At 28.4% G+C, this 14,566-nt stretch overlaps 5 protein-coding genes across 5 annotated transcripts; 4 read left to right on the top strand and 1 right to left on the bottom strand.

Moving 5' to 3' along the window:
- Positions 1 to 206: 206 nt before the first annotated feature.
- OCT59_023146 (uncharacterized protein) lies at positions 207 to 3,582 on the top strand (the record flags this gene model as incomplete). The annotated part of the gene is made up of 6 exons (XM_066150570.1): positions 207 to 1,284; positions 1,351 to 1,660; positions 1,733 to 2,150; positions 2,228 to 2,771; positions 2,847 to 3,091; positions 3,154 to 3,582. 6 exons carry the CDS (start codon positions 207 to 209, stop codon positions 3,580 to 3,582), a joined length of 3,024 nt encoding a protein of 1,007 aa, XP_066006587.1.
- Positions 3,583 to 6,595: 3,013 nt separating this feature from the next.
- On the top strand, positions 6,596 to 7,964 carry OCT59_023147 (Prohibitin-1 subunit of the prohibitin complex (Phb1p-Phb2p)). The gene is made up of 5 exons (XM_066150571.1): positions 6,596 to 6,715; positions 6,778 to 7,124; positions 7,233 to 7,307; positions 7,387 to 7,482; positions 7,551 to 7,964. Exons 1-5 carry the CDS (start codon positions 6,634 to 6,636, stop codon positions 7,773 to 7,775), a joined length of 825 nt encoding a protein of 274 aa, XP_066006588.1. The 5' UTR covers positions 6,596 to 6,633; the 3' UTR covers positions 7,776 to 7,964.
- Positions 7,965 to 8,452: 488 nt separating this feature from the next.
- Positions 8,453 to 12,701, top strand: OCT59_023148 (uncharacterized protein). The gene is made up of 2 exons (XM_025324503.2): positions 8,453 to 9,482; positions 9,556 to 12,701. The coding sequence occupies exons 1-2, from the start codon at positions 9,233 to 9,235 to the stop codon at positions 12,156 to 12,158; spliced, it is 2,853 nt and encodes a 950-aa protein (XP_025185689.2). The 5' UTR covers positions 8,453 to 9,232; the 3' UTR covers positions 12,159 to 12,701.
- Positions 12,204 to 13,241, bottom strand: OCT59_023149 (U4/U6-U5 snRNP complex subunit lsm6). The gene is made up of 4 exons (XM_066150572.1): positions 12,896 to 13,241; positions 12,719 to 12,832; positions 12,526 to 12,639; positions 12,204 to 12,430 (listed from the first exon to the last, which is right to left on the bottom strand). Exons 1-3 carry the CDS (start codon positions 12,990 to 12,992, stop codon positions 12,608 to 12,610), a joined length of 243 nt encoding a protein of 80 aa, XP_066006589.1. The 5' UTR covers positions 12,993 to 13,241; the 3' UTR covers positions 12,204 to 12,430; positions 12,526 to 12,607.
- Positions 13,080 to 14,331, top strand: OCT59_023150 (uncharacterized protein). Its single transcript, XM_025314119.2, has 6 exons — positions 13,080 to 13,240; positions 13,312 to 13,464; positions 13,536 to 13,688; positions 13,771 to 13,857; positions 13,927 to 14,067; positions 14,220 to 14,331. The coding sequence occupies exons 1-5, from the start codon at positions 13,148 to 13,150 to the stop codon at positions 14,059 to 14,061; spliced, it is 621 nt and encodes a 206-aa protein (XP_025185691.1). The 5' UTR covers positions 13,080 to 13,147; the 3' UTR covers positions 14,062 to 14,067; positions 14,220 to 14,331.
- Positions 14,332 to 14,566: the final 235 nt, after the last annotated feature.

The raw sequence follows: 14,566 nt of genomic DNA on the forward strand, positions 1-14,566 counted from the left end.
TTCTTTTTTTTCTTTATTACGCGAAACTTCCTTTTTATTTTTTGTTACATGAAACTTTATTTCTTATCTCGTTTATGACTCAAAACTTTATTTTTTTTTTATCTTTTTGTGACGCAAAACTTTATCTTTTATTAAAACTTTATTTTTATCATTTTTGTAACGCGAAACTCTATTTTTTTCTCTTTTTTCCTAGAAATTATCTAAATATGAATGATGATTTAATAAAATATAATGATGATGAAACTGTTAATGTACCCTTTGGGCGTGTCGCTGAATGGTACATTTCCAAACATCCTTTACTAAAAAATATCAAATTAAAATGCCAAAGTAGAAAAAAAACTCCAGAACTTGTTAAAGAAAATATTATAACTGTTGATCGTGTTGAGGGAGCTGTAGATTATATTGAATGGAGAACCAATAAAGGAGAAACTAAATCTACTAATAGAATAGATGACATTGTACATCTAACACCTATGGGAGAAGAGTATGTTAAAGAGATTGAAGCTGGTAAAAGAAAGGACAGGTTATGTTGGTCCTGGACTATGTATTGTGCTGGGGGGAATAGCTGTCAGAGGGAATGCGGAAATATTGGTAGTTGTAAAGAGAATTGTGCAAATCGTAATTTTCCAAATAATATTAAAAACAGTCATGATATGCATCTTTGCAAAGTGCGTGTTATATCAGAATCTAAATTATCATGGTTAAAAACAAGCAAACCACTACGTATTAAAATAATTGGATCTCATTTACCAGCAAATGCATTAAATACTCATATTCCTAATAGTTCCAAACTGAACCTTACAAGAGAAATACGGGATAAAATTATTTTAAATAGAAGATCCGATTATAAAACAGTAAAAGAAATTAAAATGACATTACTTGCACCTTATAATGGTGCAAATGAAGAAACATTACGAAATGTGTTAAATGAACAACGTGAAATTTGTAATGATACTAAATTACGGGGTTTTATTAAAAGAGATGATAGACGACTAAAAGAAAATTCCGGAAGCTGGACAATTTTACACTATTTAGTTACGGAAATTCTTAAATTAAAGGGTTATGTACTTTATTACCAGCAGCCGGATCCATTAGCACCGGAAGATCATCCAGATCACTATTATCAATTGACTTTATCAAATGATTTATGGTTAAAAAATGGTCAAAAATTTGGAAATTTTTGCATAGGATTGGATGGTAAATATGATCTAAATAATGATCATGCTCCAATCTTAACAATGATAGTTGAAAATAATACAGGGTGTGCTACACCATTGGCTTTTGGTTAGTATATCTGTATATCATTATTTTTTTTATATCAACAAAAAAAAGTATTAAAATTTATTATAGGTTTAAGCAACAAAGAAAATAATTGGACTATTCGATTAGCTATTCAAGCAATCAAGCAAAATATTCCCTGTAGTCGTAGTGAATGTAACCATGAATGGTATTACCAAGATTTACCATCCGGAAAGGGGTTTGAAAGGATTAGTAATTGTGCAAATATACAATTATGGAATCCACTAGCCATGATTGACAAACATCGTCCATCGAGAATTGCTATACAAAGTTTATTACGTGGATCGATACTTTGTTGGTTCCACATAATGAAAACAATTGGAGAAAATTTTTCGCAATGGAATATTCCTTGGTCAATTCGGTAATTTTAATTTTGTTGTAAATTTTTTTTTTTAATAATAAAATTATATAATTTTTATTTAAAATAATTTAGTTATCCATTAGCAATAGCGTTCAAGATTGTAGGAAGAAGTAGAAGTGTCAAACAATGTGAAGAATTAGCTATTGAATACAAGAAATTCATAAATTCTTTGGATTTGGCTAATAATGTAAAACAAAAAATTATAAATGATATTTATAATAATTGGATTAGTGATGAGTGGATACTTGGTTTTATCGATGCTGGAAGACTTCCTCAAACTTTACAGGATAATCCAATGACAACTAATAACTTCACAGAGAGGATGAATCGATCAATTGAGACAAATCATAGCGGAATTAAAACTGTTGTAAATTTTGTTGAAAGATTATATGGACTAAAATTAAATAGAGAAAATATTACTGAAAGGTCTGGAGAAACAAGTTTTGAAGCTGGTTTAAGTACTTTATTTGATGCTCAATCTATCGAGCAAGTAAGTAAATTATAATTAATTTTAAATTTATTAATTAGCATTTATTTAATTTGACACTATCAATACTATCATACAAGGAAAACCAATCAAAACATATTTCTTCAGACAAGTTAAGACGACTTAATTTGGGTAGACTCTATTTCTTGATGGGATACGTAAAATCATCAAATAACAACAATTATTTTTATGTAAAAAAACATAATCAATTAAATGTATTAGAATCATCATACGATGGAAGTTTTGTGAAAATGGATGATAATATTATTGAAAAGTTGTATCCACTTTATCAAAAATTTGCAAAGAATCATTATAGTGTAGTTCCTGAACTAGAAGGATATTATTTAACAAATATTTTTAGCGGAGAATGTTTAATATGCCTAGATTATATTTGGAATGGGTCTTTTCGGGATGTGTGTAAGCACTGTCATGCAGCAAGAATATATAAAGAATCATTAAATGCAGAGAATCTTTTTGATTATTCGCAAGAAGTTAAAAATCAATTGGTGACATATTTTAAGAATAAGGAACGCGTTATTTCTGCAGAAAATAAAAACAAGTTAATTTATGAAGGAGATACTCATGTGGCTTATAATGAAATTTTAAGATTATTTGAACTTCAAGGTATATTTATTCATTTCTTTTCATGATATTTTATTTATATTTAAATATAAATTAATTATTATAAAAAATTTATAGGCACCAAGATCTTTTGGCCAGATAATAAACCATTGAAATTAAATAGAGATCCTTTTCGTCCAGAATTAAACAATAAGCGTGATTTTAATGCTATTGGAGCTCCGCCGAAACCTTCTGCTAAACCGCGCAAACCATCACGAATTTTATGTAATTCTATTTTAGAAGAAGATAAGGAAAATAAGGAAACCTTTTCAACTCAGCAAAGAAAAACAAAACGAACTAGAAGACAAATTCGTACATATAAGGTAATCATTATTTTTTAAATTATAAAAACCAATCTACTGTTTCACTAATATCTTAATTGCAGGAAAATACTAAGGATAACGGAAATAACAAGAATAATGAAAATAATTTGGGACCATCCGTACCTGATGTTAATTTACCTGCTTCGTATAACATCAAATTTGATTTGAATCCATCTTTTAATTCACAACCAACTCTTCAACCTACTCTTTATAATATTCCTTATTATACAAACACCAATACTTCGCTCCCTACTTCAATTTATTCACAATCTACATTCTCTTCAACTAATGCGATTCCTAATAGTAATTATACCTCTTTCAATATTCCTCAAGATCAATTGGCCTATAGTTATCCTTCGATTCCAAATGATCTTGGTCAATTTTCCTACAATAATCAAATTGAGTTATCCAATTCTTATTCTTATTCATTTAATCAAGCTCCTGATAACAACTTTTCTGATAACAACACGTTTTCTCAAAAGCACTTTTAGTAATCTTGTAACTTACTTTTACTCATCATTTAATGAAATAAATCTATTTCTTATTTTTCGAAGCCTTTAATTTTATATTTTGCGTTCCTAACATAGTGGAATTTACAAAAACGTTGCATTCTTGCCCAAAAGAATATAAAGTTTTCGTTATAAATGTAAAAAAAAAGTATATAATTATACGTTTCGTTGTAAATGTTGTATTCTGTACTTAAAAAATTGTATATATAGCCTTTCATTATAAAAAGCCTAAGCATAATTTTAAATACTTTCATGCCAAAAATGTCAAAATTGTGAAATTAAAATTTGTTAAAAGTTTGTTCAAGTAAACGTTTAATTAATTTATTTTTTGATTTATCACATTATCGATTATCACATTTCGGGTCAAGAAATACAATTTTTTGTTATGCATAAACATGCATAATTGACCGGGTCAACTTAGCACCACGAGGAGGGTCAAGTCCGATACTTTTGCGTACGTGACGGGTCAAGATTCATATATTTGCGGTAACGACAAAATAAAATTGCTGTGCAAATTGTATATCTGTCAATATCGTATCGGGTTTAATATGTGTAATTTACGCGCGATGTAAGTGCGTGTAACCGTGATTACAAGACCCTTATAAAAAACGCATTCACTGAATTTACACATTTTTATTTTTTTTCTATTATATTTATTTTTATTTCTAATGCAGTGATACATTTGAGCAAGATTAAAACAATATAAGTATTTAGGTGTCTCTTATTAATTGCGTGTATAAAATTTCTTTAAAAGATTTACATCATCATTTCCAACAGACATCTGCTTGATTGCGATACTCTTTTTGTGGTAGCTGTGATTGGTTATCATAAATTTCATAACAAACTCAAGAAGCGTCTTATTTGCTAAAATTAATTAATCATTCTATTACAAAACACTGCCACATGATGTCTTTAAAGGTATTTGAATTGTCACAATAAAAGTAAATAATAACTAATATTATCATGTATCAAGAAATTTCGAAGGTACTTTTATTATTTTGTGAATTCTATCTTTTTTCAAAAGTAATTATAACAATCCCGAAACATCATCAGCAGGATAAGTAACAGATTTTTGTAATTATTCAGGTAATGCAGGATGATTATGTTGGATATTAGTTTGACAACTTATTTATTATATGAAAGACTTCCTCTATAAATACCTAAATGACATGCTAAGAACTATTTTTGATGAATCATAATCTCACTTTATATAAAATCTCGGAGTATTGTTTGACTACAATTAGTTAAATAGTTATAAGAAACAATAAATGTGCAGAGACTAGAGAGCGTATCAGCAATTAACACGTGATTATTTTAACCCCAAACACTTATTCTATAACAAATAACTAATAAGCAAAGTAGATACCATAATTAAATAGAATGATTATTTTTTAATGCCTAATATGGTGAAATTTAAATGACCTTTTTTAGCAATTTCACATTAATAATTAGCATATCATTAAAACTAAAAGATTACCCATCCTTGTTTTGTTATTATTCATAAACCAGAATGCTCAAATTACATATCATCTATATTCTTCGATATAGGTTTTTAAGTTATTAAAAGAAATCTTTAGATAAATGCAACCTATCTCATTTCCAGTTAGAATGGAATATATTTCTTTAACTTCTGTTTTATAAATTCAAGTTAAATAATTAAATATTATTATATAGTAAATGGAATTTGACTTTTTTATTTCAATCTGTAGAAAATAAAGTGGGATGGTTACCAGTGATTTGAAATGTAAATAAGTCTTTATTCTTAAGCATCTTGAACATTGCAATTGGGCTATTTTAAAATGTTTGGCAAACCTATACAACCCCAACTGTGCGTTTTAATGTGGCTTTAAAGGGAGATCCCAAAACTCCGGTGTTCATCATCTCTATTCTGCGTAACAATAATTCTGTCATATTATCAAAATACAATTTATTTCTCTTATTGAAATGACATTTTAAATATCCAGAAATGCATTTCAAATGCTTAGAAGGTAGATCAACCAAGAAGTTGAACCTTAACTTCTCTGTCTAGTTATAATTGTCTTATTAAAGATTTTTCATTCGACTTTTGCGTATTCTGTTTCAAATACCGCTTCCAGCTTCTTAAAACAAAATCAACCAATTTTTCATTTAGCAATGACTTTTTTATTTCTCTAGAGGCTCTCTTTTCAATGGTTTCTTAACATAATTTGTTGTTGCATCAAATGTGCAAATAAAGTATGTAGAATATTTATCATACATTAAGTCCAGAGGATATTACTCTGTACATCATTAGAAGATTTTGCTACTTCACGTGAAAATATTAATGTCTGATGAATTAACTTTCGGTATAATCCTCTTGCCCTAATCCCCCTTATACCTAATAATAATCTCCTTCCCTTACTTTTTTTAACATTTCTGGATGAAGAAGATAATTTTCTCTCCTATCATAAATCAGCTTCACTATAATTACTAAATGTTCTTCTACGGTATCCTGTCTTACTATTTATATTAATATGGCACAAGAAAAGTATTTAATAAAAATTAAAGAGTTATTCGGCATAAATCTCGATAAATAAGCGAAAATATTGACTTTTGTTATGCAGTCAATATTCCTAACAAAAAGGGATAATGTAAAAAAATGAAAATATGTGTAATGCCTGAGTGCTGATGATAAAATATTTAGCTCAAACACATTTCACGTAGAATATTAGAGTAGAACACTCTCATAGTTTCGTGGTCGGGTAAACCTATAATTTCTTGCAACAAAGAGGAATAAACTCAAACCTTAAATGTTTTATACTTTTGATATCTCTTGGCGAATTTCAATGCTTTTCTTGAGTAAAAAAGATTTCTTTATAAAAGATTACGACGAAACTAAGATTTTTCTTCGGAAGGTGTACTAAAAAACAGATGTATTTATAACTCTTGATAGTCTTTGATAGACAACTGCCGATCATGACTTAAAATGTTTGGTCGGGTACTTTATTCGACATAATATTGTAATTCTTTGATTATCATCATTTTTGAAAAAAAAATTTATCTTTTGAAATTTCAATGGCTTTTCTTGAAAAGATTGCTAAACTTGCCATTCCAATTGGTGCAGCTGCTAGCTTGCTCCAATATAGTATATATGATGGTAAATATTTATTATTACTATTATTTATTTTGTATCAATTGAATAATATTATATGATATAAGTTCAGGGAGGATTTCGTGCTGTGATTTTTGACCGTATTCAAGGAGTTAAAGAAAGACCAATTGGTGAGGGTACACATTTTCTCTTTCCCTGGTTACAACGTGCTATTCTATATGATATTCGTACGAAACCTCGCAATATATCTACAACAACCGGATCAAAAGATATGCAGACGGTCAGCTTGACTTTACGTGTTTTACATAGACCTGATGTTGACAAATTATCCGAAATTTACAAATCGTTGGGTATGGATTACGATGAAAGAGTATTGCCTTCTATTGGTAATGAAGTTTTGAAATCTGTTGTTGCTCAATTTGATGCTAGCGAATTGATCACACAGCGTGAAGTGGTAAATAAAATGAAAATAACTTTTTTGTATTATAATTTTATGCTTCTTTATTTACGCGATTTTATAGTTAAGTTTTATCAATTCCTTTTTTTTGAAATTTTTTTTTAGGTCTCCTCAAAAATACGCGAGGACCTTGTAAAACGATCCAAAGAATTCAATATTGAATTGGAAGATGTTTCTATTGTATTGTATCTTATTCTATAATATCAAGTATAACAACTTGTTGAATAAATTGTTGACCTATTTGGCTATTCCTTAATAGACACATATGACTTTTGGTAATGAATTCACAAATGCCGTTGAACAAAAGCAAATTGCTCAACAAGAAGCCGAAAGAGCCAAATTCGTTGTAGAAAAGGTATGATGTTATTTATTTATATAATATTTTGCAGTAGTCGATTAATTAATTGGGAATGGTTTACTTAGGCTGAACAAGAAAAACAAGCAGCAATTATTCGTGCAGAAGGTGAAGCTGAAGCTGCAGAAAGAATTTCCAAGGCTCTTGATAAAGCTGGTGAAGGTTTAGTTTTATTACGTCGTATTGAAGCTTCTAAAGAAATCGCTGCAACCTTGTCTGGTTCACGTGCCGTAACATATTTACCTGGCACTCATTCTGGAGGATCTAATTTACTGTTAAATTTAGGTGTATAAATAATAATAATATTGAGAAAAAAAAATGATAGGAAGAGAAAAAAACAAAAATAATTTTTTTTAAGAGTCGAATGAATATATGAGCAATTTTAATTATATTACATTTATTTTAGAAATAAAACATGAGACCTTATGATAATTGAATAAATTAATTACAAAAACTTTTTGTTTTCTGATTCTAGTTCCTAGAACTACGCCAACGTCCATCAGTATTGCTTGTTGGAAATATAACACGACTAACACGTGATTTTATACATTATGGTGGGATATTGAACTTAAAAATTCATTCAATCTTTGGTATTATGCCTGAGAATTGTAAAATATCTCGCGTTTCAAATGTGTAACTAAGACAAAAAAAACATAGTTCTTTTATATATCGAGATTTAATTGTTTGATCGAGATAAACTATTGTATATTTTGTTATTTTCTGTGGAACCTTAAATATTTTTCATATGTTATTTAAAATCTGTAGTAAACAAGATTATCATAATAATAATAACTAGGTAAAAATTTGTATAGTATTGTATTGCCGAATTGTGAATTAGATCTAGCCGCAGAAATTTATTTATATAAAAATGGTGATTCATTGTCGTCCCTTATTTTCTTATTTTATAACGTCATTATATCTCCTTTTTTTTTTGTTGGCTTATCTGCTGAATGACACACAGATTTTGATTGTGTTACTTGTACTATTCATTGGCTATATTGTTATATTGTTATGTACAAAGAAATGAAAAAATTAATACGTTAATAAAATTCCAATAAAATTTTACTGTAAAACAAATATTTTACAAATAACTTGTTCAAAAAGAACGGATATCTAAAGAGAATCAGTGACTTAATTCTAATTTTGGAACAAATCCTAATGAATAATTTTGAAACTTCGATGCATATTAATTGTATATAAGTATATAAGCTTACCCAATTAGGTAATATACCTATTTAAATTGTACTATATGTACCTATATGAATGCATTTGGATTACAAACACAATGACAAAATAAATATAAAATATCAATAATAAATACACTATCATTTGTATATCTTTTTTAGTGTCCCAAGGTTTACGTTTTCTTTGGAGAAGATTTTCTTCTTAAATTCTTTTGGTTTTTTTTTTTTTTTTTTGAAATATACTGGTATATATTTCAACAACCAGCCCATTTCTTTCTTTAGTAATTTAACCTTTTAAATTAATTTCTATACAATATCCTATTTTATAATTTATTGACTTTTTACTTTTATAAAAACTATAAAAACTATATATATCCCAAAATTTTATTTCGTAAAAAAAAAATTCTTGATATTTTTTTTTTCTTTTTCGATCGTTTGATATGATAAGAAAAAATTCTGTTTTTGTATTAATAGAAATTTGAATTCAAATAACCTATAACATATTTTTAAAAGTCTCTTCTAATTTTTAAGATAAATATTTATTAACAATTAAAATAAATAATACAATGAAAGGGAAACTTAACCTTCGGTTTGGTAAAAAGAAAAATAACGATACAAACAATAATGATACAAATAATGTTATATTCCCAACTGATACTAAACCTCCAAGAATATCTTTAATGTTAAATCCAAAAGATAATGTTCTATCGGATATTCTACCTGTTGTATCTACTACTTCGCCGGTTGAAGTTAAGTCATCCATAACAAAAAATTCAGGTTTGCTTGATGAAATTTTAGGTGAATTGAATACTACAAGTAAGTTTTTTTAAAAAATCAATTTTTTATTCGAATTACTAATTATTAATTAATCGATTTTATTTAATTTTAGCTGGAAAAACTAATTCAAATAACGATTTTGACGATTTAGTGTTAAATGCAGAATTATCGAAATTGTTAGAAACTTCTTCAAGCACACAAATACAAACAACTTCCACTTCAACATTTTCAAATAATAATAATAATAATAATAATAATAATAATAATAATCAACCTTTAAAACGATTTAATTTGTCAAGATCTTTATCAAATAATTTAAATAAAAGTGTATCAAATAACGAATCACTTAAACAAAATGGTAGTTTAGGAACTCATAAGCCATTAGATAGTGAGAGTGAAAGTGATAGTGAATCAAGTGATAGTAGTAGTGATAATAAGAAAAAATCGAAAAAGAACAAGAAAAATTCAAAAAATAAAAAAATTCAATCATCATCATCATCTAGTGAATCTGAAGATAGTTTTACAAAATTAAAAAAAGCTGTAATAACAAAAAATAATTCAAACGTTCTGAATGGAAAAAAAATTATGAATCCTGCTGTTCAACAACGAAAAGAAACTGTTCAAAAAATTAATAATATTGAAAATTGGGTTCAAGAAGTTGATCCAAAAGAAGGTGAAAATAATATTTTAGATCGTATGAAAGATAGACATCGTGCGGAAGCTAGGGCACCACCGCCACCCCCACCACCTCCACCTCCACCACAGGATGTTGATAGATATAATGATTATGATAGTCGTGATCGATATGATAGATATGAACGAAATGATAGATATGATCCTTCATACCCACGAGACGCGAGGGATCGAGATGACTATTATGATCGTGATTATAGAGAACCATATTCCGAAGATTCACGTGATATAAGAGAAGATCGTAGGTATGATATAAGAGATCGGGATGATTATCGCCGAGAACCTCGTCCAAGAAATAAGCATGAAGACGATGTTAGACCTATTTATGATGATCGTTATGATCGTTCGGGAAATAAAAAATATCCACGTGAAAGAAATCGTGATTATGAAAGAGGCGTTTCTTCAAATAGTGACCATTCTGGGGATCGTCATAATAATGGAACTAGAATAGTTCAACCACCTTCACATAGAAGATATTCATCAGCCTCATCTATTTCTACTTCGTCAACTACAAGTGATTCACAAATAGGTCAAAGATATCGGAATAGCTCTCAAATTTCTCATAGCCGTCCTATAAATAATAAAAATAGATCAAATTTTACAAGAAAAATCAGAGAAGAACCTCTTGAAGAAGTAAGTTCTCTTTCTCGTCAATCATCAATGTCTTCAAGAAGTAATGATCATGATCATTTGGCTAGTAAAAGATCATATAAGAATTCAAAACAAATACATCGTTCTTCAGTTTCCTCAAAAGAAAGTTCAGATGAAGAGAATGAAGTGGATAGAGAAAAAGATCATATAAGGTCAATTCTCAGAACAAATTTAAGAGTACCAGCTGACCCAACAGCTCGTGACTCTATTCTTTCAGTAGATAGTGATATTGTTCCATTAGGTAAAAAATACGGAATAAATACAAGTAATATACCTGATTCAATACATGAAGACTTGTCACATGAATCACGTGAATCATCGGACGAAGATGATGACGATGCACCCCTAAAAATTCCCACTAGTACAGTAAAAAATAATCCTAGATCAAAATTAAGAGCTGCCTATCAACCATCATCATCATCATCTGATGATGATGATACAGATGAAAGATCAAACGATGATGAAACAAAACAACCACCAAGAGGTAAAACACTGTCACCTCAACAATCACGCGCTGCTTTGCCACCACATATCCGGGATCGGAAACATGAACATTCACGTTCTAATAGTTATGATTCAAATGGATATCGGGATCGTGACGAATGGCATCATCATCCCCCTCCACCACATGGAATACGCGAAAAACCTGTTAACAGATATCCTTTGCCACCACATCCACCTCATCAATATCGCGATGAACCCCCATACGACCTCCCACCTTCAAAACATGTTCCATATCCCTACCGTGAAGAAATCCCATATGATGGATCTCGTTCTAAATATGCAAATTATCCATTACCTCCAGAACCTCAACCACTTGAACTTACACTAGAAAACCATAAAAAAGTTCCGCTAATTGAGATGGCAGGATATCGCTATGACCAAAATAAGCGTAATCCAAAATTACAAAATCAGACAGTTCAGCCATACACTGCAAATTTGGAGCGTATGGGTCCTTCATCACCGCCAAACCGAAATTCAAATCGTGGTTATAATTCCCGTGAACGAGAGCGATACCCACCTCAAGAACGAGGTGAGTACCCACCACCACGTCGAGGTAACAATGTTTATGATGATCGAAGTGATCGAAGTGATTATGCACCTCCAAGAAGTAAGAATGGTTATGATGATCGAAGTGATTATGCACCTCCAAGAAGTAAGAATGGTTATGATGACCGAAGTGATTATCGTGAAAGAGAGCGTGATACGGATAGATATGATCGGTACAATGATCGATACAATGATAGGTACAATGATAGGTACAATGATAGGTACAATGATCGGTACAATGATAGGTATAATGATAGATATAATGATAGGTATAATGATAGAGAAAGACACGATAGATATGGTGATAGATATTATGACTAGTATGGTATAGACACGAACGATAGAATAAATTATTTTCTTTTTGTATATATTTAATTTTATTAATTTTATTATTTTTATTATATTTTTAAAAGAAATCATTTTAGTTTTTTTTATTATAAATATTTCATATTCATTAAATCAGTTAATTATTAATCCGTTCAATCTTTATATCATACTTTTGAACAATATCTAAAAGTAAATACGACCTTTCATATTATTATAGTAATTTTTAGTCATTTCATAATATACATCAAATATATTCGAATTAATTTCTATTATTTAAAACGAATATCAATTCATTAATTCATTTATTATTTACATATATAATATCAACATTATTAAAAATATTAAGAAGATCAAAATTTACCTGATGAAAAACATAATTAAGTAAAAGTTTCTCCTTATACAAAGAACAGTACAAAGAACACAATATATCAATATATTCGAAGTTATCTAGATTTATCAGCACTGATGTACAAAACTATATATATATATAAAAAAAAGTCATTAAATATATTTTCTTTCGCATAGAAAATAAGTTATAAATATTTATATTATACCATTATTTCCGCGTATGAATGCATCACCATACTTGTTTTTAAGTTGACCATTAACCCATTCCTCAGTTTGTTCAAGAGCAATATTCATATAACCATCCAAGCAAGATAGAATTCCTAATAAAAAATTTTTGATATCAATTAAAAAGATTTTTATGGAAATATAATTTTAATATTTACCTCGATAGTCAACACCTGAATTCAACTTAACAAGTACAGGCCTACCAATGACATTATTTAAGAATTCTGTTGGTGTTTTTTCTTGTTGGTTCTGCATTGAATAGTAACTTCGTGAATGTTTAAACGTACAAGAATTCAACGGACTATCAATAATAAATAATTATCCAATAGAGCTGCAGTGTGCAGATCAAATTTGATAAAGCTTTGCTTTGCTTTTCACTTTTTGATAATATATTTGACAAGTTTTTATCGATGGGAAATAAAAATAGTAGAATAACCTCTCAGGATCGTGCCATACTTGATTTGAAAGTTCAACGTGATAAACTAAAGCAGTATCAAAAAAAGGTAAATAAACTTTAGTCGAATAATTTATCTTTTATACGTACTAATTTGCAACCAAATTGGTTTAATAAAAGCTTCAATTAGTAGCAGATAGAGAAACTCAAATAGCAAAAGAAGCATTACTTAAAAATAATAAACGTGGTGCTCTTTTAGCTTTGAAGAAGAAGAAATATCAAGAACAATTACTTAGTAAATCCGATGCACAATTATTGAATCTTGAGCAATTGGTTTGTTTATTAAGCTTTTATATTTTAAAAATCAATCGAATTTTTCATTAATTTTTATTTTTAAACATAAGACTCAAACTATAGAGTTTACACTAGTAGAAAAGGATGTATTTGAGGGATTAAAACAAGGAAATTTAATTCTAAATGAAATTCATAAGGAAACGCCTATTGAAAAGGTTGAGAAATTGATGGAAGATACTGCAGATGCCATAGCTTATCAAAATGTAAATTTTTCTGTTACTGATTTATTACATATATGTTGGTTTATGTAACAAAGAAAATTAGTAATATATTTTAATTAAATAGGAAATTTCAGAGGCATTAAGTGGAAAACTAACTAGTGAAGATGAAGAAGAGATATTGGCCGAATTAGATCAAATTGTGAATGAACAAGTAAATATTTGAAGTGCTTTAATATGATGTTATAATTGAAATTAATTTATTTTCATATTAATCTTCTAGCTTGTTGGTAAACTTGACAAACTTCCTCCTGTTCCTGATCAAATACCACAACAACAAATACCGCAAAAGCAAAAAGTAGAAACAAAGCAACCACAGAAAGAAAAGAAATTAGAAGCTGCTCTTGAAGTTGCTTAGTTTTAGGTAAAGTGGATGAAAATAGTATTTATGGTGTGAAGAAAAATTGGTGGTGATATCCTATAAATTATTATAATATATTATTAAATACATTTAATGTTTATTACTATTATAGTTTGATAAAAATAATTTACATATTTTTTAACTTGCTTTGGCAGATTATTAAATATGTTAAAACTTACAGATTTTTACTTACCACTTGATACAATTGAGATCAATGGTTATAAAAAATCGATGTAGTTATATTAAAAATGTTTGTTCTAAATCTAAATATTTATTAATCCGAACCCCATTTTTCTAATTTTTTTTTAAAAAATTTCTTTAATTTTTTTTTACATTAATCTATTGCATTGGACTTGAATATATTCATGAAAAAGAATTAATTTATCGAAATTTGCATATTAAATAAATATTTACTTTTATGTGAATTTGAACTTTAAATTCAATATTAATTATGTTTCTAAGATTATTGTAATAAAAGTTGCAATTAACTGACTTTTTTAAC

Source organism: Rhizophagus irregularis, chromosome 32, assembly GCF_026210795.1.
Source record: "Rhizophagus irregularis chromosome 32, complete sequence".
Lineage (NCBI taxonomy): Eukaryota > Fungi > Glomeromycota > Glomeromycetes > Glomerales > Glomeraceae > Rhizophagus > Rhizophagus irregularis.